Genomic DNA, 25,244 nt, shown 5'->3' on the forward strand with positions numbered 1-25,244 from the left:
GTTACCCTAGTGCCTTAGCGGAATAGGAGCCTTCACAATAAAGTCATTCACATCAGAGCGTAGTGTGTGTAGTATCCTTCCCCTAAACAACACAACTTTAATTGGGCAAGACAATGCAGAAGGTCAGACTGTTTCTTGAAGAGTAAACTCTCCACATCTTGCACTCCATGCTACCTCATAGACTTCAGCAGTTTGTTCTGCTCCTAGTCGTCCTACGCTATTGTACAGCATGTGAATGAAGATGGAATAAAGCATGGTCAGTGTGTCCTGGCATGCAGTGGCACTGAGAAAGATAACTGACAGTCACAGTAATGGAACATGAGCTCTTAGAAGAATTCTGTAGTTAAGAGGACTATCATGGTTGTATAAGAGAGATTTATACATGAGATGAAGGGAAGCAAATTTATTTCCATTAAAGACTTCTAATGGAACCACTGCCAAATATTGTGTCCTGTTCTGATGTTCATTGTTGGGAAAAAAAAAGTTATTGAAAGTTCTGGAATGAGTTCAGAAAAGAGCCATGAGAAATTGTTTTGAGGCTTGGAATAGTAAGAAATCAAAGTATCTATTAATTCTTAGCCAAGATATAATTTGAGCCTGCTGTATATACTAAAAATATACAGGGAAAGTATTTTGGATATTAGACAAAAGGGATCTAATAGAAATAGGTTAGAGTAAGATCAAGTGAATTGAAGCTAAAGCTCAACAAATTCAGACTAGGAATAAGCCACTACACTTTAACAAAGATGACTAACTATTAGAATGGCTACGTGTAGTCCAGTAGAGATATTCTGTCACTTGAAATCTTTAAAGGCAAATTTATGCATTTTTTTCAAAGATATTCCCAAGCTCAAAACAGAAGTTTCAGCCATGATGCAGAAACTACTGGGCAAGGCTCTTTGATCTGTGCTGTGTGGGAGGTCAGTCTAGATGAGCATAATATTCTCTTCTGGCTTTAGTCTATTGATGTACATTATGGCAAGCTTAACATGCATTTACATGTTTCCATCTAATTAACAGAATGTAACCAAGTGGATTGTAGAAAGACATTTCAACTATATTTAGATACTGCTGTACCTTTAATTTATTAGCTTTTGTTAAAAGCATGTAACAAACTAGAGGATATAAAGTATAATTTACAAAAATATAAATCTTGGTTATTTTATTTTTAGTATTTCAACATATTACTATATAGTATGTGTTATTCAGAGAATATATGTTTAACAACCTGAAATTATCCAGCAAACCAAGAGTGTGGGATATTACATATGCCTTTTGTAGAACACATTATATATTAGGGAAGGGTAACCAAAAATGGTTATATTAACATACTGTATATATAAAAGCTTATACAGTGCACTACACTTGAATCCTGAAGAAAATATACATATTAAGCCCTTTATTACAGCATTTTCAGTATAAATATACAGATTAAGAGTATGAGTGTTTTAGGCAAAAAGTTTTGATTTGTGTACACAAGTGATATTCTGGAATAAGCCTGCCTTTGCAAGTTCACTTCCCATCTTCTTGGTTAACTGAAGAGAGAAAATAGAAAAATAGCATATAAAAACATATTTTAGTCCTTTGATTATGGAAAACTTTACATTTAAATTTCTGCACTAAATACCATGTTTCTTGGCTAGATGGGTTAAGAAGAAATTGTAAAGTATTGATTTCCTGGAAGGTGAATCACTGTTAATTTGCAAGACAAGTGATGATATTAAGACATATCCTTCCAGGTGAGCATGTGCGCTGCTTTAGTCTCTGCATGCTGTCTGTAGGAGTTGTAGGCTTGCATTCTCTTATCAACAGCAGTAGATTCATTTCCCATTCACAACTTTCTCAGCGTAGTTGGGCAGGATGTTTAGGTCTTGTTAAAGATGTGTTTGTATGAACTTATCGGCAGGCACAGGTTTCAACCGACATGTTGGGATATACCTTTAAAACCACGTTTTTGTTCTCGTCTAAGAAGAGCACACTGAGTGAGTTCATTTTGTCAGGAACGCAGCAGGGCTCTGGAATGCCGGGAATGATGCCCACTGCTTTTACAATGCTCTGGATTGTAGCATGGTTTGATGGCCGGACAATCTGCAACATAGAAGGAAACATTTATTACTTCATTTATGAGAAGTCACTTTCCCACATAGTCTTAGCAAATGACAGCATTATGATTTTTTTTTTCCTCAAAAAAGTGAATATATGTGATTGAGCCACAGGGCTGTGCAACACAGTCAGTCCCTCACATTTTCAGCTCTCCTGCCCAGGAGGCATCTGTCAGATATTTTGTGCTCTTTATGCTGCCTTCGTAAATACCGGAGGAGGGCACTGGTGGCACAGCCAGCATTCAGTAGCCTAAAAAAAAAAAAGGAAGAGTGTTCATGACTTCACCTATTAAATGCTGGAGGCAGGCATGCAGGAGAAAAGGGCTAAGGTGGGGCATGCTTCTCCATCGTACAGCTTTATCTCTTATCTTCTCACCCTCTTGTCTGACTGGGAAAATTGTTCATTGTAATTCTTTCCAAAATAGCTATTCCTATGGTCCGGGAGTAATTCTCATGTTCACTAACCTGGAATTAGTTACTTTTCCCTAGAGTAATTACTCTTTATTAAAAGAGTAATTTTAATGTAGACGTGCTTCAGGAACAGTGTCCACAGGGGGGAGTTACTCTAAAATAGTCACGCAATCTCACAGACCTATTCTGATCATACCCCCATGACAAACTTGTAGCCTGTCTGCTTCCCTCAGCCTTCCTCACCAGGCTTTCCTTTAAGTCCTAACTAGACTCAGAATGGGAGAAGAAAACAAAAAGCTGTGAGGACAGGAGGCATATGAAGTGAGAGCTCACAACAGCTTGACAGCTATATACTCTTCAGAGTACTGAGCCACCTTCTTCTGCTATTGATTTTTGTATGCAGTAGAACTACACAAGGAAAAATATTTGAGAAGAGGACAGAATGGAGGCTATTAGGTATAAGAACATTGAGAATAAGAAAAGGAGTGTTAAGAGTATATAAATAGTATATGCTATTTAATAGTTAAATGTAAGTCATATATTTTTAGCATGTATTCACAAGCTATACTTGACCCTTGTAGTCTGAGCAACTGAATAGTAAGCAGTTTTCACCAATTCTGTTGCTTTAGCTATGTCCCATCAAGCAGAGCTTTACTGATAAAGGTGAAGCAGTGACAGTCTTTCTTTGCCATTGCCTCAGCCCAGTAGGGAGTGCATGTGCTCCAGTTACATGGTGTAATAGTACAGCATGCAACCCACCACTGAGGCTGAAGCTGCAGTCACTCCTCTTCAGTCATCATGCTTGAATAGTGTCTCAGCCAGTGAGTGCAGTAACAGCTAGTCAAATCTGTATTGATCATATCAGGCTTTTTGCTACAATTTCAGGAGCTGTCTGCACTGATTTGGTATACAAGGCACATGAAATCTTTCACTGCTGTCAGAACATAGCTGCATCTCAGGTGGAACGATATCTGTGGGACAACAAATAGGGACTTCACACACTTTGACATGAAAGCAGATATTTTAAGTGAGAAGAATTAATGTCCCCTATATCTTCCCTACTTTTCAAATTATAAGAATTGCATTTATGAAAAACTCTTGACTTTTCATTTCAACATGGAAAGTTACATGGTGCCTGGGTTTCATAAATGAGACATTTTTTAGGATAATTCATTTTTGATATACTTCATATCAGAAAATCAGAATTAAACCTTAATCACTGTTGAAACTTTGAGAGGTTCACAAACTAAAGAGAGTGCTCATTTGAATTGTTACAAGGTCAAACTGTGAAATCCAGTCGTGATCCTCTGGGGCTTCAAGAGAGCATCCTTATATCCAAGTCCCAACAAATGACCTATCCTGGAAAGTGCCTTTTCATATTTAGAGTGGCTTGGCATAATTAGCAACAGCATGCTCTCTTATGCCACCCTTCTTCTTTGGATTTAAAAGCCGTCCAAGAACAAGCAGCAGTAAATTAGCCTCACAGCTGCCAGGTGAAGTAGAAATAACCTCCTACCCGCATTGCCCATGTCAGAAAAGATGGACAGCAAGAGGGAGACAAAAGTAACCTACAGGTGTATAAGCAGCTGCAGTTTGGAAATTCAAGTAAGTGGAGCTTCTAGAATCTAGCTCTTGCTTTAACCATTATGAAAAACTCCTAAAATCTTCCTAGCTCCTTTATTATTTGAGTGTTATTTGAAACAGCCACAGATCTTAATGTGCTACTCAAAGAGAATTGACTGACCCCATGCAAGGGATAGCTATCACTTCCCTTAGTCCTGATTACTGGCTTACAGGATTCTTGCGTATGAACCTGCAGAAGATCCCATTAGGATGTTCTCCAGCTGTACAGCCTAAGATATCTGCAAGGAACAAATAGATGTGAGGCAGGTCTAGCGTGGGAAACTGTCACACTTGAAACCAGGCCAAAATAATCCTGTCTGAGTAAATCAGGCCACAGGGAGATAGCACTAATTGCGTTTCTAATGCCTTAAAGTCTATAGACACTATGCTCAACAGTGCTCATAGAGGACAGTGCTTATTACGGACTATTGCTCAGTGTAGGATCTGACTGCCTGAGCCCTACATCTGTAGCAGAGCTGGACAGCACACCCATCCCACATCTAGCCAGAAGTTTCCAGATGTTCTGAAAACTCGGCCTGAGTGCTCAGTAATCTTGGGCTAGGCTTCATACTACCCTTCGTACCAATGTGTTACCATGGAAAGCTTGCAAGAATGAGTTGAATGCCTAGTAGTGATGGTGCCAGGACAGTTGTAATGTCTTAAATGTTGGCTATTAAGTTATATACAGCAGGGCAGGTTCTGCTCTTACCTTACCTTCAGAACAGTCCTAGTTCAGGAACAGACTGGGCCTCAGAAAACAGAGGGTGGGGCTGAAGTTGAAAAGCAGCTAAACAGCAGGTTTGAAATACCATAGCTCCTCCCCTTCTTCCTGGCTTTTCCATTCCTTTTAAAACCTGTGTTTTTTCATCATGAATTTGCCTTGCAAAAAACGCCCTCCTCCACATCTTAATAAGCAACAGTTATTAGCTTCAGGAAAGTTTTGTTTTCAGGTTTGAACTCTACACTCAAAATGAAACTCATGAACTGTGACTCTTAAAGGACAAAACCAAGAGTATTCCGATTAATGTAGGTCAGGGGAGGGACATTTTTCAAAACCCTGGTTTCCCAGTGATACTCATGGACACTGAACCAGAGTCCTGACATAGCAACAGAAGTCAGCCAAACACTGTTCAAACTAATGCAGCAATAATCTTATGGCAGCTGAGAGTAGAGGTTATCTTGACAAAGGCACAGTTCTAGAGCTGATATCAGTAATATGTCCTCACATCTGGAAGAGACTGATGTCTCAAGATAGTATTTGGTATACAGACCTTCTCTAAAGAAGATGACTTCATAGAAAAGTTAGAAGCATGAAACCTTTGGAGCCTGTTCTCATATTCAGGAGTAAAGAAGTCATGGATAATTTTACAGGGCAAACCCTGGGCTGCTGTAGCCTAACTGTTCCCAAGAGTAAGTCAAAAGCTATTTAAGAGATCTGTTAGCTAAGCAACAGCATCCACCTGCTTGAATAATTTAGATTGTCTTAATTAGCAATTCACTTTAAACTTTCTGTGTAAACAAACCTTACCCTGTCCAGTTGCTGGAGCTCAGTTCCTAGCAGCCAGATACCCATGCTATCAAAATCCATCATCAGAATTGTGGGGCAGAGCTAACTTTTCCTTACGGTGACAAACAGAAGGTGCTGCATTGCCAGATGACAGTATTACATGATGCAGAAACATTAGCCGCACCAGGAGGTGGTAATGAAGGCAGAGGATGATTAAGTATGTCTAGCACGTCCTCTCCCTTGTGCCCGTCGCCATCTACTTCTACCTCAGTAAATCCACACCTAGAACTAGCATTTATTTGGCAAGCGCAGCAGTGCAGCCAACCACTTATTAACCATATAAGCTAGTCTTCTCCCTTACAGGTCAGGGAATAAGGCAGTAAGGTAAATGAACTTGCCATGACAAGATTTTTACTGGAGCTGTTTTGTATGTAGATCAATAATTGCAGTTATTCAGGTAATAAATATACAGTGATGAGCTGATGTTAAAAGAATTGTATGATTTAATGATTTTTAACATCCTAGGTGTATAAGTGCAATTCTGTCTCCATAGTTACAACTGTAAAGAGAGCTTAGTCTTCCCTATTAATTACAAGCTATCTGTTGCCCGTCACAGGTTGACTAGCGTAGATTAAGTCTTCATGAATAGCCTCAGTCTGGCCTTTGACTTACAACTGTCAAGATCATATATGTGCTTTCCTGACTTAGGGTTGTTGAGGTGATCAAGTGTTTAATACCCCAGTATATTTGCAAGGACAAAGACTATTTCTCCCTCCACAATATTTAGCAATTTTCATGCACTGACCTGGATGGCTAAAGCCTTTATTCAAGTACACTGGTATCCTAGGCATTGTTCAATTGAAGACAGTCATTTTTTAAGTTACATTCATTTACAGTTACAATCATTTTAAAAAGTTATAATTGTAAATCTGCCTGTATCATTTAGGCTTATGTTCTCTTAGAAGTAGAAGTTATGAACTAACAAAAAGTAAACCTCTTCCAAAGCAGACCCAACTAGACAGTCAAACCAAAAATCCCCAAATTTGTGCATCTGTGATTTGGTTATAAAATTCTCTGGGATTTTGGCCCCAAGATGCTAGTGCAGGTACATTAATTTGTCTATAAAACAAATAGTATCAAAATGAGAAGTAAAATAAGTGCTTTTGATTTATAAGGAAATCTACATTATAGAACATTTAATTTCTTACCTAAAAGTGTTACTTAAATCTGCAATATAAGCTTATTTCTTACTATTCCAGATAAAAAAACCCCCATCCACTCTATTTTGGTTCTTTCAGTTTTCCTGTGTCATACTGTTTTGCTCATATATAGAAGTCATATATATTCAAAATCTCTCTCTCTCTTTTTTTTTTTTTTTTTTTTGGCTTTGGTATATATGAGTGGTGAATTAGGTTGTGAGTCTATGGCACAGGACTCATTCCCAAACGAGGTTTTCTTTTGGGCACTTTAAGTGGTCTTTGTGTCACATGATATCTTTATGCTGCAACCAAAAAGTGAAATTGTAGGTAAGTCAGTGCCAGCTTTGATTTTACTAGTTTGTATATCAATAGCTGTTAAGTCATATCAACACAGGCTTCAGCATTGGTCAGCTACTCAAAAATATATGTGACCTGGGCAGGCCATATATTTGTACACCATGCCCTGAAGTCTGGACTTCCACTGTTTCTGGACTTAAGCTAGCCCACATGCCAACTCTTCCTGCAATCGTACTACTGATTTCAGTATAAACATACAAGAGTCTCTCTCTCTATAAAGCTGATTCCTGCCTCAAAATTTTGAGTTTCTCTGCTGTAAAACACTATCCATTATTTATGTGCAGATTGGGTGACCACATGCAAAAATCGCAGTAGAATGAGTAATCAGACCATCTGCAGATATAAATGCACAATAATTGTATATGAGTTACTGAACATGCAGGTTATGCAATGCTTCAAACTCTCCCTCCACACCCATTATCTGAAAGTCCTACAAAATGCAGAGAATTTTTGTTCTACTTGTGGTAGTCAAAATTTCTACTTCTTGCCATGGGGCAAGTGAGTAGGGAATTTGCCCCTGCAGAATTCCGCTAGAGCAGGACTTCAGTCTGCCTCTTTGGTAGCAAATATCACACTGCTTCTATAAGAGGAATTCAAAACACTAGAGTTAACCAGAGTGCAACAGACAGCTATTTGGCATTTTCTGCTACATATTTAAAAGCAACTTTTTTTCTTTCAAACAACATTGTCTCAATTTAGAAATTTAATAAATTAAGAAAGTGCCAGGAAATTTTGAGACAAAAATGTCAGTTTCACTAGCATTCTTTTTTTGAAAGTGAAAAGCAGTTTTTTTTTTTTTAATTAGAAGTACTTCAGTGTTGCTACTCTGCATTTTTGCCGTAAGGCTTTACCAGTGGAATTTGGATATCCTGTGATATGGTAGTCTGTTTTATTATTAGCATATAACACTGTATGCTTCTGCTGTCACACCAGAGTAGCTTGATGGTATAGTGTGTGAAAATAGTAGGATAAACCTGAGACAGATATTTTTCTTATTTTTCAGACTCCACTTAAGGATAACTTGAAATCTTTTCTGCACTCTGATACATAAGCTGACAGAAAAGATATTGCTCAAATCATTTGGGCTGAAAAAAGCATCAGAACACAGTGAAGAAGGTAAAATCTAACTAGCAAAGTAGTTGGATAGTTAAAACTGTAGATCTATTAGACTGTGTTTGCAGGTTAACAACAGTGAAAAGACATACTACCTTAGGCATTGGAAATTCACATGCCCCTGCACAGTAGTAGGCATCAAATGATTTTGGAGATATGATCCATTCATTCCAGCCAATATCAGCAAAGTCAACTTTCATGTATCTTCTTGAACAAATCCTTGGCTCATTCCATTGTTTTCGCCTTGCTTTCTTCATTGTTTTCTCATCAAAATTTAGCACCTGAGATTTTGAGAGTGTTTCTGTATTTTCTTGCTCTTTTCTCCTTCGGTCTTTGCGTGAGGCTTTTGGTTTCAAGGACTTGTAGGCATTCTCCCATATATCATGTTTATTGTATTTGTTGTTGTATTCTACTTCTGGCAGTTCATTGTTCTGAACAGAGCTAGAGGGGTATGTATCCCTCTTCACTCGAGTATCATTAGAAGCATTTGAGGATAGATTTGGGTCCCCATCATTGGAAGGAAATGGGTCATAACGCTGTAGGGTGACTGCTACACTGTTTGGTTCAGAGATTGCAAGATCATTGGCATAAACCAGTATATAAGGCAAATGACTGGCAACCTGTTCAGGGAAGCCCTGGTATTTCTCTCCAGAATCAAGCTCAGCACAGAGAATGAGCTCTCCAGCCTGTTTTGATTCTTTTATAATGTGTGAAATGTCCTTTGCATGCCAAGCTCCTCGTCTCTGAAGAAACACAGTGATGTTCCCTTTGACTAGTCCATAGGCAGAGTTCTGCGGAATGCTTTTGAAAATGATGTTGAGCCGCAGGATCTGAGGCAGGTGAAGGAGGCGGCAGGATGAGTTCTTGGACCGCTTACAGAACACTTTCCGGTGCCGGGGGCGTTTGTCAGCATAGAAGTGGAACGTGGCAGCAAGGATCATCTCTGAATCCTGCATTGATGTCAGATTGAAGCAATACAAAGGCTTTTGAGCCAAGAATTCTACAAGAGAGCAAGAAAAACACAGATAAATACCTGAGACCAAAAATGTTAGTGAAACCACCTATTGCTAAATAAGTGGATTGACAAACTTTGCTTTTCATTTACCCACTTCAAACCAGATAATATAGTGAGTTCATTGGAGTTATTCACCTTAAAACTATGGTGAATGAGAGGAAGAAAAATCAATCTTTAGTAGCAGTATTAGAATAACATCAGGAGTGTCCAACATGCTGCACACCTTCTGTATACATAAAGGTTGAATCTCCGCCCAAAGATTTCAGTTTCAGACCGACTTTCAGTCCAGGCAGTCAAGAAAAGGATCCTTGCTTCTGTTTTGTTAATAGCAAAGTCAAGCTCAGAGAGGCTGTACAACTTGCCCTTGGCAGAGCTCAGAATTGTACCTGAATCTTTCAAACCCCTTCTCAGTATATTAGCTGAAAACCAGCTTTACAATCAGTATTCAAGATAGTCTAACCTGAAGCTGACTGCAAAGATTTCTGTAAGATCACTGGGTGCTGACTGACTGGGCAACAGCATATGAAATTCATTGCAGTACATAATGTAGTACATATGCGAGATATATTACAAAGGGGCTGGAAATAAGCATTTCCCCCCAAATTTGGGGGGCCATTACCCTAATGAGCAACCCTCCTTTCTGTATACATCATTTAGGAGCTTTGTTCTAAGCATTGTGAAACCTACTTTGCTTTTAAGACTTATGTTTTGATCTGCTTGAAGTCTATTGCTATGGAATAGGAGCTGACTCTTAAAATTCAAACTATTGGATATAGCTTCTTTTTAGCTAGTTGAACAATTTGTATCCACGTTATATCTGCCCCATCTTCAAGGAACAGGAACAAATTTATACTAATAACCGTTTACTCCAGGCTTATTCAAACTGTAGAAACCCCTCTTAGTAAGTTAAAATGTAATCCCAGAATCAGAAGACCATGCCTTCACAGTATATTTTGCACCCAAGGATGGTTTTGTTTTGTTTGGTGTTTATTTTAAAACAAAAAAAACAAACAAATGTCCCAGGCTTACATAAATACTAAACTTCCTTTACATCTATGCTTACCTCCAGATCTGTATCATTCACTAGAGAGGATTAGAGTATGCCGAAGTATAATTAAGATGATGGGAAAGGGAACATTTAGACTGATTTTCGCAGTTAAGTCTGTTGAGCTATGGAAGAGCCTCAGAGTAGTCTAACTACAAGGAGTCCAAACTCCTTTTGGACAAGTGAAATGCCCCTGCTGTAAGGCCTGAGGTAATCATCCAGGTATTTTTGTCCATCCGAGAGTCACCAATTCTGTTTCACAGAACAAGTGATGTTTGCAGTACTTCTTAAACATAGTTTTTCCTTTGGCACAAGCACAGATAGGATCCCTAGATATCAGCCTCATGTGAGAAACACACATATGCTATATGTGCCATAGCAGACAGTCCCTGACAAAAATCCTTTCTTCAAAATGAACAAAAGGAAGATTACTCACCTCATTTTACAGCTCAATAAGAGGCACAGGAAAAAAAACAGATGATTTGCTGAAGAATGTACAGGAAAGTGGTGGCAGAACCAGGAAATGATTCCTGTGCTTTCAAGGTTAGTCTGGTGCCTAGAAGTCATTAAAGGACTTCAGTGGGTAAGTTTACACCTTTAGTTAACCCAAATGGACAAACCCGCTGGCAGCCCTTCTTGACATACCTAGAAATTCTCTGGCAGCAGAGAAATTCTCTGGCAGCCCCCACCAGCCAGTCTTCCCAGAAGAGCTTAGGTTTCTTTTTACATGCACTGTTGATGATGAACCACAGAAGTGTTGGCAGCTAACAACAAAAAGACAGTCCTGTTAACTGCCACCTGTCAGAATGTTCTTCCTTTTAAGCACAGTTTCATTTGAAAGGTGGAAATTTAGAGGACCACATCTCACTGAATTGGTGCTTCCTGTCTTCCAGTTCAGATGTCTGCTGGCTGGAACCATCATTTGGACAAAACCACAGTAGATTAGGATGTTCATCAGTGCCAGGCCTACATATACAGTCTGAAAGTACCAGTGTTCAAGTAGGCAATTTCCATGTCACCAGTAAATCTACACCATCTGTATTTTTTTCCTGATGCAAGGAAGTGGAACTGCCTGCACTGACCCACATAACATTCTCGTAGGTGGCAGGGAGGCTAACAGAAGCAGGGTTCCACAAGAACCTACTCGTTTCTGTCAGTTCAGGACAGGATTTCTGTCAAAAAAAAAAGCGCTTTTAATCAACTGTAGTTTTATGCACAGATGCTCAGACCATGAAAAATTCATAGTTTAGATTTGATTCAAGGCTTTGGAGTCTAGAAATTGCACAAGAGCAAGCATTCCTATGCTGTCAGACTACTTTCCAGACCAAATAGAAGAATAATCTTAGTATTTCCTATAGAACATCAGGCTGTTGTTGATGTTGGTGCATTTCAGAAGACATGTTTAAAAAAGAAGAAAGTCTATCCACTGCCTCTCCCTACATGAGCTCTGTGTGCGATTGAAATCTCTTTATTTATTAGTAGTACATGCCAAGTTCCAGATGAAGGTATGCTTCCAGTACCATCAGTTTCATAGATATGATTGTTGAGCGTATGCACCACTGGGTAAAAGCACCAGAGTCCCAGGGCTTCAGATGTGAAGAGAATTTGGAGCAATAGTTCAGAGAAAGAGAATTTTAATTTATCTAAATTTGTTCTGTATTCCCAAATTAAATGAACCCCTCAAAAGCCAAGATTCTGTGCAGAAGAGAATAGGTTCTTGTGAATCTGCAACTGCTGAAAAGCCAGGAGCCTGGAAGTATGGACTTTTTAGGAATTGAGGAGACTTGAGTTTTAGATGGAGCATCGTCAAATGTATCAGATTTCATCAGATCACTCGGGCTTTTACCAACTTGTAAACTGAGAATTGTTACTTTTTTTTTTTTTTAGGTCTACTCCAAGTTGAACTAGGTAAGTTGTATGCATTAAAGCTGTTAATATTTTTAGTGATTGTATCTACCTTTGGTCACTGTAGACAGCTTCAAGCTAGGAATACAGGCAAGATTTCTGGAGGGTACATGCAAGAGGTGGGAAAAGACAGGCGAGTGGCCAGGGAAAGAAAGTGCTAGCCTTTAATGGATAATCCACATAGGAGATTGTGGAATTGCAGTAAATGAAGGTTAACAATACAGATTTACATGATATGCTGATGACATGCATTTGTGTGGAAAAATATGCCAAGAATTAATTTTTAAATATTTTAATGTATGAAATCATGTTAAAGCAACCTTAAGGCTCTAGAGGCCAGAATTACAGTTCCCCGGGTAATCTTGATTTGCCTTTCTTGCACATATGCATTATGATAAAGTCTTAATTAAATGGCTGCTGATTTTCTCCCATTCACTGAGGCCTTTGCCTGATTTAGCACAGAGGAGGGATGGTGTTCAGGGAATGAGTCTGAGCTGTAGAAGGCAATTTACAGGGAGGATTCATGACTTACATAGCTGAATGCTGCTATGAAAGCTAAGTCCTCCATCTCAGACACCTAGATGATGCTGGACAATAGCTTAACGTTTCACATTTGTTCACAAACTATGTCCAAAGCCAGTTACAACATGACCATGTAACTGTAACTTCACTCAATTGGTGCAGTTTTCTGAAGATACAGAGTTACCTGAAAACTAGGAAGCACCCAAAAGAAAAAGACTGTGAACTAATTTGTCAAGTGCCTTTTTCATACCAGCTCATTATCTGAGAAATAATGATCTCTTGTGAACACCTGTAGAGGGGAGTTAAGAGGAACTGACTGCATGTTTGTGAACCACTCCTCCTGAAGTGTTTAGCACTGCTAGAGAAACATGAGACAGCTATAGCCTGGAACATATGCAAAGTTTATGTGGTGCATAATTAATATTCCACATTGACTGGATTATTATGTAATATTTCTCCTCCATATTCACCACCCTTCATGCCATGGAAGGGATGTATAGATTCTGCAAGGGCTAAATGGCAATACAATCGTGTAGTTAAGGAGACCTCAATAGCGCGTGACAGAGGAGCAAAATAAGTTTGTACTGACATTTCCCAATTTTGCAGCACTTGTTTTGGCAAACTTTAAAACAACAGTGATACTTGAGTGTCCAGTGACAAATGGCTTTAACCTGTAGCACAGAATGTAGGGCCTTACAGATCTTCAGAAGGGTGTGTGTTTAAAAAAAAAAAACATTGCTTGGGATAATGAAAAGGAAATTATAGATGTTACCCTGTTTTGCTTATCTCAATAATATCAGGAGTATCATCTGTATTTTATAAGGAACAGATATTCCACATGTGTTGCTAGAAGAACATGGTAGACTTCTTTAAGGCACAAGAATGCTAGAATTTCTTGGAGGAGATACAGAAAGCAAAACATAATGCTGGATACAGTTCTTCCCCCCCCCCCCCCCCCATTTTGTATCATTCTGTGGTTCATTTCAGGCTGTTTATCCATAGTTTGAAGAATTGCGAGGAAATAACACATTGTCATTATAACAAGGTAACACTACAGAGGAGCTTCTGGTTTCATGCCATGCTACTGGGGAGAGATGAGGTCTAGCAGAGGAGATACACAGATGGAAAACAGGAGAGGCGAGTTTTGGACAGGGGTGTGCTTTATTTCCACTGCCTGACCTTGGAGGAGTTACCTCCAGATACCTATGCCTTGATTTTTATGAACTGCAAGATAAGCAAAATAATACTGATCTGTAGGCAAGAAAAGCTGGATTTAAAGGGCATGCTAGTTCAGTATCTTAAAAATATAACTTCACTGCTTATGTCTAAGTCATTTTTCAGTTAATCTGCTGAACAAGTGGAAAAAAAGTGACAATTCTTGTATTCCTACCAGATCAGACTTGTGGTTCAGGGCCTTGCTCAGGCAGCAGCCATTATCAGCTGGTTCACAAAAAATTAAGAGTAGGAGGAAGAGGTCATGGAATAACCTACCCACAGTGGAAGTTCCTTCCTATTAGTTAGTGGCTGGCTATTGATCTAAAGCATGAAGATTTATTTTCTTCCCAAGTGTCTGGGTTTGCTTTAAAAGCTGATAGATTTCTAGACGTTTTCATTAGCCACATACTCTTCCATGGACTCATTTGCTCCTCCTGTGTTGTTTTTTTTTTTTTTTTTTTTAAACCTTTTTAACATTACATTTTACATAGAAGTTAAGTTGGGGTGCACTAGAGGATGTGAATTAGTGTGCAATGTTATAGTAACCGTTTACTAATAAGCACTATGTTGCATTGTATTTTACACACAAGAATGAAACTGACAAAAGCAAAGTTTGAATTCATTTATCAAATAAGCTTATAAAAATGAAAGCTTCTGGAAATTAACATAAAATGATATTCCAGCAGTTGGCATGAATCTTATTTTAAAGAGCTAAGATTCTAGTTACAGTCTGTAGGAGTTAACCAAAGGAGGAAGGCATTTCCCAGAGATGACACGTTTTGAGTTTCTGTGGCAAAGGATAACAAGTTTTAAGAGCATTAACTAAGCAAAACTCATCTATCATTTTGAAGTATCAAGCGTATAATGAAAATGCGTTTTTGACAGAGCATATCTGCTCTCATATCAAACCAAGGAAAATGAAGGAGAGGAAGGTCTGATAGCCATCTCTTCACGTTTAGGCAGCGCAACGGGGTTTAAGATCCCGAGCAGTTTTAGACGGTCCCGTAGGCGGCACTGTTCGTAGCAGCAACTTCTGAGAGCGTGAGAAGAGCGGGATGAGAGGACCTAAGGCTGGAGCAATCGCTGCTAGTTTTATGCTTAAAGTGTCTCAGGAAAGATCTTTCGACCGAGAGCGATTTGCCCCGGGGAAGGCGCTTCCTTTGCTGATGGTTTGCACCCACAGCAAGGGGAGGCTTTCCAGAGGGAGACGCTGCCCTGTTGCAAATGTTTTCGGGGAAGGGGAGGGCGCCTACGAAGCCGGGAGGTGGGCAGCCGAGCAAGCGGAGACACCGCGTACGTGTCGGTAGCGGGGGGTCCTGCAGCCCTCACCGGCTGCGGGACCCCTGCAGCAGCGCGGCGCCCCCGCGGTCGCGGAGGAGCGCGGCGGAGCCCCTCGCCTCCAGGCGGAGGCAGAGCGAAGGGGCTGAAGGCGCCCGCCGGCGGCGCCCCGCTCCCGCCCGGGCGCTCTTACCTGGCCGGGCTTTGAAGCTGCGGACCGTGTTGCCGTCGCCGGGCCGGCTCCCCTCCCGGTTGTACTTCTCGTAGAGCTTAAGCATGTGGACAGCTACCATGTCCTGAGCGATGCTGCCCAGCGCGGGCGACGGGGAAGAGCCCCCGCGGGGGCGGCGGCCGGGGGAGGCCAAGCCGCGGGCAGCCGGCGGCTCGGCGGGGCAGCGGGGCTGGCTGCCGGCGCCCTCCCCCGCCGGCGAGCGGCAGCCCCCATGGCCCACGGCCCACAGCAAGAGGCAGCAGGTCAGGCGGGCGGCCATCGGGGATGCCGCGGGGAAGGAGCGGAGCGGAGCGGAGCGCGGGGCGGCCGGGCGCGGAGCGGCGCGGCGGCAGCTCGGGCGCTGCCTGCGTCTGGGTCTCCCGGTCGGCCCCGCCGCACCGGGGCGAGGGGGCGGCGGCGGGTCCGGGGAGGGCGGGCGGCGGGGTGGGGGCGGCCCCCCCCGCCGCTGCTGCTGCTGCTGCTGATGCCGCCGCCGCCGGGCCAATCCCCTGGCCCGCGGGGCGAGGAGCTCCGGCCCGGGGGCGGCGGAGCGGGGCCGGGAACGGGGCCGGGCGGGCTGAGGGGCTCCGGGCGCTGGGGGAGCTCGCGGGAGGGGACGCTGCATTCCTCCAAACTGGGGCTTCCCCTCTCTTTAAAGCGTAGCGGGGAAAGGCTCTAAATTAATTAGCGCTCAGCCGCTGATTGGAGACACATGTCACCGCCGCCGCCGGGGCACCGAGCGCTGTGGCAGGACGGCACCTTGGCTGCGTGTGCCAGCGGGGCGGGGGCGAGGAAGAGGCGAGAAAACCGCTTCTAGAAGATAGAAGGAAATAGAAAACGAGGGGGCAGGCAGGCGCTGGGAAAGGACAGGAGGGCGGGCGGGTGGCAGGGACAGCATGAGGAGGAAAGGTTGCACACATGCGTGCAGAAAGAAGTGGAAGGGATTTTTCCGTTTTGATCATCAGAGCTGACAGTGCCTTCTTAGAAAGGCAATGCTTTAAACAGGTTTTGTTGCAAGGATCCTGGAGGAAAGCGAGGTCCCCGGCGAATCCGTGCTCTGAAAGAGCCAGCGCGAACTAGCCAGGAGTGCAGCAAGGGTCACCGATAATTCCAAGCAGATACTTAAATAGTAGGGGTTAAAGCAGCTGTGCATGGTGGACTTCTGTCATTGGGGTACTTCCATGTGTGATCTGAAGAAGGAGAATACTGGGGTGAATTTCTGAAGGATTTACATGGCTTACATAGTTGGGGGTTGATTTAAAAGTGAATGGTGCATGTCATGCTTATTCATCATGTGACACAGGTAGTTCTGAATCATAGTTTATAGTCACCCAGTGGGTATAAATGCTGTTATAATGAATAGCAGTTTTAAAGACAACCTCTAAGAGAGCATGTTATATTTTAAGGGGATTTGTTCATTCTGCCTCTTTTCTAAAGCTTGTTCTCTGGTAGCCAAGACAGTTACTTTTCTTGGAGAGTACACAGTGCAATAATTGAAAAATGGTTGGAAAAAGCTACTGTTGCTGTGTATAACACAACCCTTTTGTGATTTTTTAACCTTGGAGTGTCAAATCTGAGCAGATACTATTGAAAGCCTCTGAACCACAAGTTTGTAGTTTTTGGATCATGGCAAAGAAAGGTTTGATTCATTTTTAAAATTAGCAGCAGGCCACATTGCTCTGTGCCCCTTGAATGTATGAAACGAACAATTTGCAAATACAAATTTGCCCAAACATAATTTGCTAAAGTATCAAACCTCCCGTTAATTAATCTTTGCTTATAAATAAGCCAAACCATCCTTTGATGCTTTTTTTTTTTCTCCATGGTAGCATGCTTGTGACCTCCACTGGGGGTGTGAGCGAACCTTTTGTTGTTTGTAGTTTTTGTCTGTACTGTTTCTATACAATCAAGGTCCTGTGAAAAGGAGGAAGAGGCAGCAGGAGGTAGGAACAAGCTGGGCTATTTTGGACCAATGTCCCATTAAAATGTTCTCTCTCTCCTTAACTCACTCCAAACTGCTATTCAAGCGTACACTTTGTATCAGTCTTTAACCTGCACTAAAACCTGTAGGACACTGATACTTTGACATTGTTGGGAAAGAATTAAAGAATCAACCAGGGATGGCTAATATTTCTTGCCTTATTTTATTGCAGAACAGCAGGAATTCAAAGTCTTTAAAGCTCTGGTACTTTGACTCTTTTATGCAGCTGAGATGATGAAATAAAAATGTGTCTGGTAAAGGAATTCAAATTAGCACTGGGTCACATAATTCCCCTGTTCTGAATATGGCCAATCAATGGCATCTCTAAGGCATCTAGAGGCAAGAGCTATGCAATTTCTGCTCATGCAGAATAATATTCCTAGCGTGGAAATTTCTGCTAATTAAAGCTCTTGCCAAGTAGACTGTTTTTTTCTTCTTCTTCTTCTTAAATGGCTCAAGTCAAAGCTTTGCAAGCCAGGACTTGGAGAAAGTCTCCCTATAGTTAGAGCAATGCATTCAAGTTTTTAAACTGCAAATCTATGCTGCCTGCTAAAATTGTCATGATATAAATAGTGTTAAGCACCATTAATAACAGATGATACAAGAAAAAAACAAACAGTGTTTTCATATGGAATTAGAGACATCTATACAAAGGAACTGTTGTGACCTGTGCTTGTGTTTTGTTGTAGAACATAGATGTAGGAGATATATCAAAGGGGATATAGGGAAGCTGGAGGGGAATCTGATCTTTTTGTTCTACAGTAAAATAACTTATTAACTCCCTTGTAGGTATAGAACTCTAAAATCTATATTGAAATACTTTTCTCTGTTTCTTTTTAATAGTAAAGTAGTAGCAGGGATAATGAAGGTTAAAACTCCTGGGAAATTGATGAAACATAAATTATTACTGAATTTGGGCTTCATTCCAAAATTCTGGTTACTACGTATGGTAGGACAGCTCATTTATTTCTCACTCACAAAAATATCTTGCTATATATAATGCTGTACAATTACCTAGGACCATATAAGACCATTCCTTCAGTACAGAACATGTTAATTATAAATTAACTGAATGAAATACAGTGGGCTGCAGATTCTCTTAGAAACTAACAGCAGAACTCTAAAACCCTTTTCACATTCCATCCAAAATCACATGGAGTGACAAGAAGAATGATATATTGCAAGTAGAAAGGCTTGTGTGTTTTGTTTAGTCTTTCTGAACAATAGTGAAATTATTTTGATACAAAAAACAGACACAAAGTAGGATACTGTGATTGAGGTGTTACAGCAAGCAAAATGATCAGAGTTGGTGCAGAGCCCTGGAAGGGTCTTAATGTTGAGAGAAGAGTTTGGGCATATAAGGCGATGCCTGCTGTTGGCAGGGAAAGCGTTGCCTCTCAAGAAACAGCACTTGCAGTCCCAGCCCCTCCCATCAGCTCAAGAACAAGCTCTCACTTTGAATTTCCATCCTGGATCCACACTTTCTAATTTTCTTATCTGTGGCAAAAATAGCCTTTCTGCCTGCCAGGTTCCCCATCCTTTAACTTTAGTGACAACATTTATTTTGTATTGCTGAGAAGTAAGAATTGGCTCTATTTACATGCTCCCACACTATCGATGGTGTATAATAACAAAAAGTAAAGAACAGGGAATGAAGATACACAGGCTCAATTTCGATCTTCTGCTGACTTTCTTTGGCTGCTGCTAGGACATTATAATGCAGAATATCAGACTAGGATCTGCAGTGGTCTCTTTGGCAAATGAAAGAAAATATTCTGTGCCTTTACACCTATAAAATGGTTCTGATAATGTTTACTTCAGATGTGTGTTGTGAAGATAGATAAATGCGTGTGTGAAATGTACTTATATTGATAGATGAAGGCACTTATAAGTACCTGTGGATTGCTTGTTTAGTATGGCTTATTAGTGCTTTGCCAAATCCTAGGTATTCATGCGTACAATAAATGAAATGAATGAAAATTGACAGCAATAAAAATCGGCTCTGTAATTAGTTTTTTCAGGGCCCTGAGTGCACCAGTAGGCCTTAATTGAGCAGCCTCACCAAGGGGCTCTGCCTCCCATGCCCTGCCCATGGGCCCAAGCAAAACCAGTGCACCTTGTAGCTTATAGTAAGTCACATGTAAAAGTATTACTATGTTCATATTTCAATATATACATTTCAAACATCCACATCTGACCCAGTCACATTAGGCTGCCTTTGTAGTCCGTGGGGGAAACTGTAATTTGTTTATCATAATTTGCCCCATCCTATAGTAGATGTCCAAAATAGTTATATGGATCATACTCTGTAAGTGCTTGTTGCTTTTCATTGACTGTAGAAGAAGTCTAATCAGCTAGCTGAGAGGTAGCAGAGATGAATTTCACTCTAAGAGGCTGGTTGTGTGAGGTTGAGAGTGCCTTCCTCTTTCATTAGTTTCATTGGAGTATGATGGCACATGGCACTGTTCAGCCTCAGGACGAGCATTTTGCAGGGCTGGATTATAACTCTACTTTCTCGTCACACAGTTTGCGTATAGCAGGTAGGGGCATATTAATCCCTATCCCCATGGATAACGGAAATGTCATGAGTATCTCCCCTTGCAAGTATTGTCTCATTGGGAGTTCAGGATTTATTCTTCTGTATTTGAAGGTCCTTAGAAAAGATGGTGTTTATGACAGGACTATCTTTCTGGAGGTACAGACTTGTGCTTCTGCCTTGAGGTCCACTGTTTATGCTTGTAATGAGGATAGCATGGACAATTAGACAAGCTTCTCGCATTCTGCTGCTACCCACAAGCTTCCAGCCTCTTCTGGAGGATTTTATCCATGCATAGGTCACTAAGAGCAATCCCTTCATCTTGGCAGTTTAACCCAGCAAAGATGTCAGCTGGTATCAGTGGAGGTAGTAATTCTTTGATGTTATTGGGCACTGGCATGAAATGCAAGGCCATGTTTTATTTTTTTTAAAGCAGGCACTTGAAGTTCAGTGTCCCAGGCATCAACACACAGAGTCATCTGGTGAGAAAAAGGGCTAGCTATTTTTTCCCATTTGGAAAGAGAAGCAAGCTTTTTCAGTGGAAATTGCAATAGTGAATTAAATTAGTTGAAAACCCAGCTCATCCATGTTGGTAATGTTGCTGTGGACCTTATCTGAACTGCAGTGGTTCCCATTGCAGTCTGTAAGAAGTCTCCTTACTGTGAGAAGATGCAACACAAGTACCTGGCTATAGTGTTTCCTGGAATATATAGCCCTTCCTTCTGTAGGAGAGGGCAGCTGCAGACCATGCAGGAGAATGAAAGCACAAAGCAATCAAACCGCTTGGATTGTGGCTGCAGCAAAAGTAGACAGTTACTGGGGGAGGAAAGTGGGGGGAGAAGTTTAAATCCAATTTCCTGTTGAAAAGCAATTTTAAGGAAATATTTCAACCAGCCCTAGGCACCAGTCTTTAAATTCCAGCCAGCAACCTATAGGGCTTTGCATTCCCTGTCCTTTTACTCAGCTTGTTTCCTAGGCAGCAAAGACTCTTACTGAGGTCGGTGTTCAGTACAAGTTCAGAGCTCAGCCTGATGCACTTAACAGGCAAGACCGATACCTGCTGAGCAACAGTTGCCAGCGTAAACACTAGTGCTTTGCAAGAGAACAAGTGGCAACGGGAGATGGATAGGGAGGCTTGGTGAGGCTGCAGTGTACCATTATATACATTGCATCAGTGGTATGATGGCCAGCTGTAATATGCATCTTCCGGCTCCTGATTACAAGTGGAATTTCAAGGTTGTGGAAGCAGGGGGAAAAAAAAGGCAGCAGCAGCTGGGAGCCCTCCATGACCACAGCTGGTTTTGCAAAGATTTTCTTGCAGATTGGGTTGGTATCTCTCCAGGATTGTCTTGCCTTCTGAGTTATGCTGCAAATGAGAGGAGGATATATTGTGCTGATAATACAGAAAGGTTTCTGCACGTAGTGGACTAGATTAGACAAATATTGGGGTGGTATCTTAGAAGCACGATGAGCAGCTGCTGACCAGCAGGTGGCAAGCGTGCCCCTAAGTCAAGGGGAACCCATTGCTATGTGGTTGCCTGTGGGACTCCGTCATGTCTTTAAGGTGACAGTTGGGATCACTTAAGATCCCATAGCATTTTCCCAGTGAGTAGCTCTGTTAGGTAGCTTCGATGTTTCTAGCCTGCATATTCATAACGTTGGAAGACCTAGAATGACTATTATGATAACTTTGACATCTCGCAAGGGGCTTGTGGGAGAACCTGGCCCAGTGAGATGAGCTTGGTGCTGATAGCTCTCACCTGAACTATAACAGCTGTATTAGGGATTCATGCTGTCTTAATTACAAGTAATAGAGAACTCACAACAAGAATTAAATTATTATCATTAATATTTAAATATACATTTTATTTTTATTTCAAATTTGTTGGTTTTCAGTTCTGCTGCAGATTCAGATACTGCCTTTTTTTCCTTCTCTGAACTGCAGTATGGTTTCTGTGCAACTATAAGCAGTTCACATGCTCTTCCCAGAAGGGGCAGCATTGCGGTAATGAATAAAGGCAAGTATGAATGTATTAAAGCCTGACTGAAATCAGTGGCATCTTTCCCATTGACATAATTGCATGCTGGTTTAGGTTCAAAGTGTAATACGAACTTTGGGACTGAAGATGTTGCAGATATTTAAGCATTTTATTTTTACCTGCCTTGAGGTAAGATGAAGAACCAAATGATCTCCTGGAGAGCTTTCATTTCTAAAATTCTATAGTACTATTAATGGAAAGGATCGTAATTTATACCAGTAAAAAGAACAATAACAGTAAGTACAGGAGATGTGCTAGGGCGTTTTACCCCAGTAAAAACTCATTAGGCTTCTGAGTTTGAACCAAATACACTATATCTATGTTATATCTTAAACTTCTCTTGGTCCATATAGAATGCAGGAGTATTTTTTTGCCTAGGCCTGTTTGTCATCTTTTTGGAGAACATGCTCTCTGTTTCCCTCTTCAGAGAAATGTATGCAGTCTTACTACTCTACTTCTTTGGATGCATGCTGACATCCTCCTCTCAACCCTGCAAATACCTCAAAGTATGAGACAGTTGAAAGCAAAGAGATTCAGATGTTTTGTCAGGTTTTCAAGCATACAAACTTTTACTTCTGCAAGAAAGATGTAGTTCCAGGCAAAAGGAACTGTGATTCCACACTCTCTTGGGGAGTCTTTGGAAATAGGTCAGAATGCTTTTAGGAGTACAGGATCCTTACATGGCTTTGCTCTGAATCAGTGGTAATCACACAGTGGCCGTGATGGTTAAAGGATGTAGTCAAGGCAAGGTTTGAGGGTAGAAGTAATACTTTGTATTAGGTTAACTATCATAGGGAGGCTGAAAATTTATATAAATTTTCCAACCCTACTTGTTGCTGTAATGAGAACTGTTGCCTCTTCCTGCCTTGCTTCTGAATCCATTAAGTCTATTTTCCTGTTTCTTATTCTGTGTAAGCATTTACCTACCTCTTCAGACATTTCGACAATTAAACAGAATGAATTCCTCCAGCTATCACTCTTCTTATGTCCATATTTTCTTTTATTCATATGTTCCTTTCTCTTTTCCTCAGGGTTAGTACTTTTGAAGGGAGGTGCCAACATCTCTCTCCTCTTGCTGAGAAATTCCCATTCTTCTGCCCTGCAGCCTTCAGAAGAATTGCTTGTGAGTGAGTGGGTGCAGAACACTAGTTTTCCTGAGGCTTTCACCATTCAACTGGGAAGTTTCCCTTGGAAAGAGAGTCATTCAGGTTATCATCTCCATATTATATTCAATATGAATAAAAGGCAACAGAGGAGGTGACCAGAGCTCAAAATGGAGTTTGTGTTCTGATTTTCATAAACAGAACCCCTATTTTATCCTTGTGTTAAACAAGATTCGCACGCTGTGTGTAGACTGACTCCACAGATCACTGTTGTGTAGCTTGAGTCCACGTGGGTATTTTGCTTGTTGTAAAACAATGCTAAGGGGATGTTTTCTGTTTTTGTGTCATACTAAGTTTGTGGTCCAAAATGTAACGTCACTACATTAACTTTGGAGTTACACCCAAGATGAATTTGGCCCTGTCAATTGTTAAATTCTTGTCATGATTGATCTCAGCTTGCTTAGAAAGGGATCGTGCCAGAATAGCAACCACAAATCATCAGTTGAAACTCCACCAAAGTTCTCATTGCCTGTAAATTGAAAAATTAAGCTTTGAAATAAAATGCTTTGTTCTTCAATCTCACACTAACTTTTAATTAACATCATATAACTCTCAAGCTGTTAGTAAGGTGCCGATTACAACAGAATAGATTGAAGTATTTAACTGGAGAAATTAGGAACATGATTCTAAATGAAGTATCAGACTAATTTCTGTCATCTGGCATCTTATCTCTGATTTTTACAGTTGTAAATGTGGAGTTGTTCCTCCCCCTCCTCCCCCATTTTAATCATAGATGTACCTCTAAGTGTATTCAGGCCTGTTCTTGTCATATTTATTTTATAAATTCAAGTATACCCTCGATCTATAAGGATGACACGATATGAACATTTTCCCAGCTCTTTCCAGCAAACCCTGTGCAGAAGAACTTTTTCCATGGAAAGGAGAAATCTCAGAGATTCCATAAGGCTCACTTGGAATTGTTTTATATCAAATAAATTAAAAAGCTTGTGGATAAATATCAGAAAGGCAGAACCATGAAGCTAAAACTAGATTTTTTTCAATACTTAGAAATATAATTGCATGTGACTTTAATAAATTTCTACTCTGCAAATTTGTTCTTCCATTACAGCTTTTTCAGCATATCAGCAAGTCAGTGGAGCAAAAGGAACAAACAGATACTAAAAAATCTGCTATCATTAATTGGTAGGTTGGTCAATATTGGATTAAATGGACTGCTGATCTAATCTGGCATGGCAATCCCTTTATTTACACATAATTGCATTGTAGGTTCATGTTTTCACATGATAGTGATTTCCACATCGAAAGTCTATTCGCACTTTCTGCATCAGCCCTGGTAAGCTCCTGCAAGCTAGCTTGGATGCTGTGGCCCACCTGTACTGCCCTGCTGCTGGCAACGGGTGGGAAGGGAGCACGCAGGCAGGTGGACAGTCAACGTGCGACTAGAACGCAGTAAACTGTTATGCTGACTCACAAATACATGTAACATCTGCCTTGTTCCTAAGGCATATAGGCGTAAAAACAGTACATTTTTTTAATCCCTAATGTAAGAATATAAGAAATTCAGGGAGCAAATACACATTTAATGCAGTAAAAAGACTCCTGTTAATTTCAGTGGCTGTTACTTTGAAATCATTCTTTCTAGAATGGAAAGTTAGGTTGAAACTACTTGTCTGCATTAATAATGTTCAGTGTCCTTCTTTTTATACTTCTTTTTGTCCCATATTCCAAATTTTATTAGATTCAAAAGAATGCCTGTGCAACTTCAAAAATACAACATTTGCAGAAGCAGTGCAGAATAGCTGTGTCAAATTTGTTTGATTTCCTGTCATTGAGAAGGCTAACAGAACTTTTTTACTGAAAGACCCTGAAGCACTAGAATAGATGTGAAATTTAGTGGCTAGAGCTTTTTATAAATGCCAAAGACAAACGTGTGACAAATGGTTGTGTAGGATGGAACCTGCCGTGGGACAGGAGAAGGGAATGGATGACCTGCTGGTTTTCTTCCCAGGCCTATACATCTTCCTATGCATCATTTTGCAGATGGAAAAAATTAAGCTAATC

General features: G+C 40.9%; 1 protein-coding gene across 1 annotated transcript; it reads right to left on the reverse strand.

Moving 5' to 3' along the window:
- Positions 1-1,130: 1,130 nt before the first annotated feature.
- Positions 1,131-15,783, reverse strand: GDF10 (growth differentiation factor 10). The gene is made up of 3 exons (XM_067299520.1): positions 15,486-15,783; positions 8,408-9,312; positions 1,131-2,088 (listed from the first exon to the last, which is right to left on the reverse strand). The coding sequence occupies exons 1-3, from the start codon at positions 15,781-15,783 to the stop codon at positions 1,897-1,899; spliced, it is 1,395 nt and encodes a 464-aa protein (XP_067155621.1). The 3' UTR covers positions 1,131-1,896.
- Positions 15,784-25,244: the final 9,461 nt, after the last annotated feature.

The sequence above is a fragment of the Apteryx mantelli genome, chromosome 7, assembly GCF_036417845.1.
Source record: "Apteryx mantelli isolate bAptMan1 chromosome 7, bAptMan1.hap1, whole genome shotgun sequence".
Taxonomy (NCBI): Eukaryota; Metazoa; Chordata; class Aves; order Apterygiformes; family Apterygidae; genus Apteryx; species Apteryx mantelli.

What these genes read in the sequence shown, in the direction of transcription:
- GDF10 (XM_067299520.1), bottom strand. Translation starts at nt 15,783, where the DNA reads ATGGCCGCCCGCCTGACCTGCTGCCTCTTGCTGTGGGCCGTGGGCCAT. An exon ending in CAGCTTCAAAGCCCGGCCAG is followed by an intron (nt 9,313 to 15,485) that starts GTAAGAGCGCCC and finishes GCTCTCTTGTAG; the next exon opens with AATTCTTGGCTCAAAAGCCT. An exon ending in GTGAATTTCCAATGCCTAAG is followed by an intron (nt 2,089 to 8,407) that starts GTAGTATGTCTT and finishes TCTATGTTGCAG; the next exon opens with ATTGTCCGGCCATCAAACCA.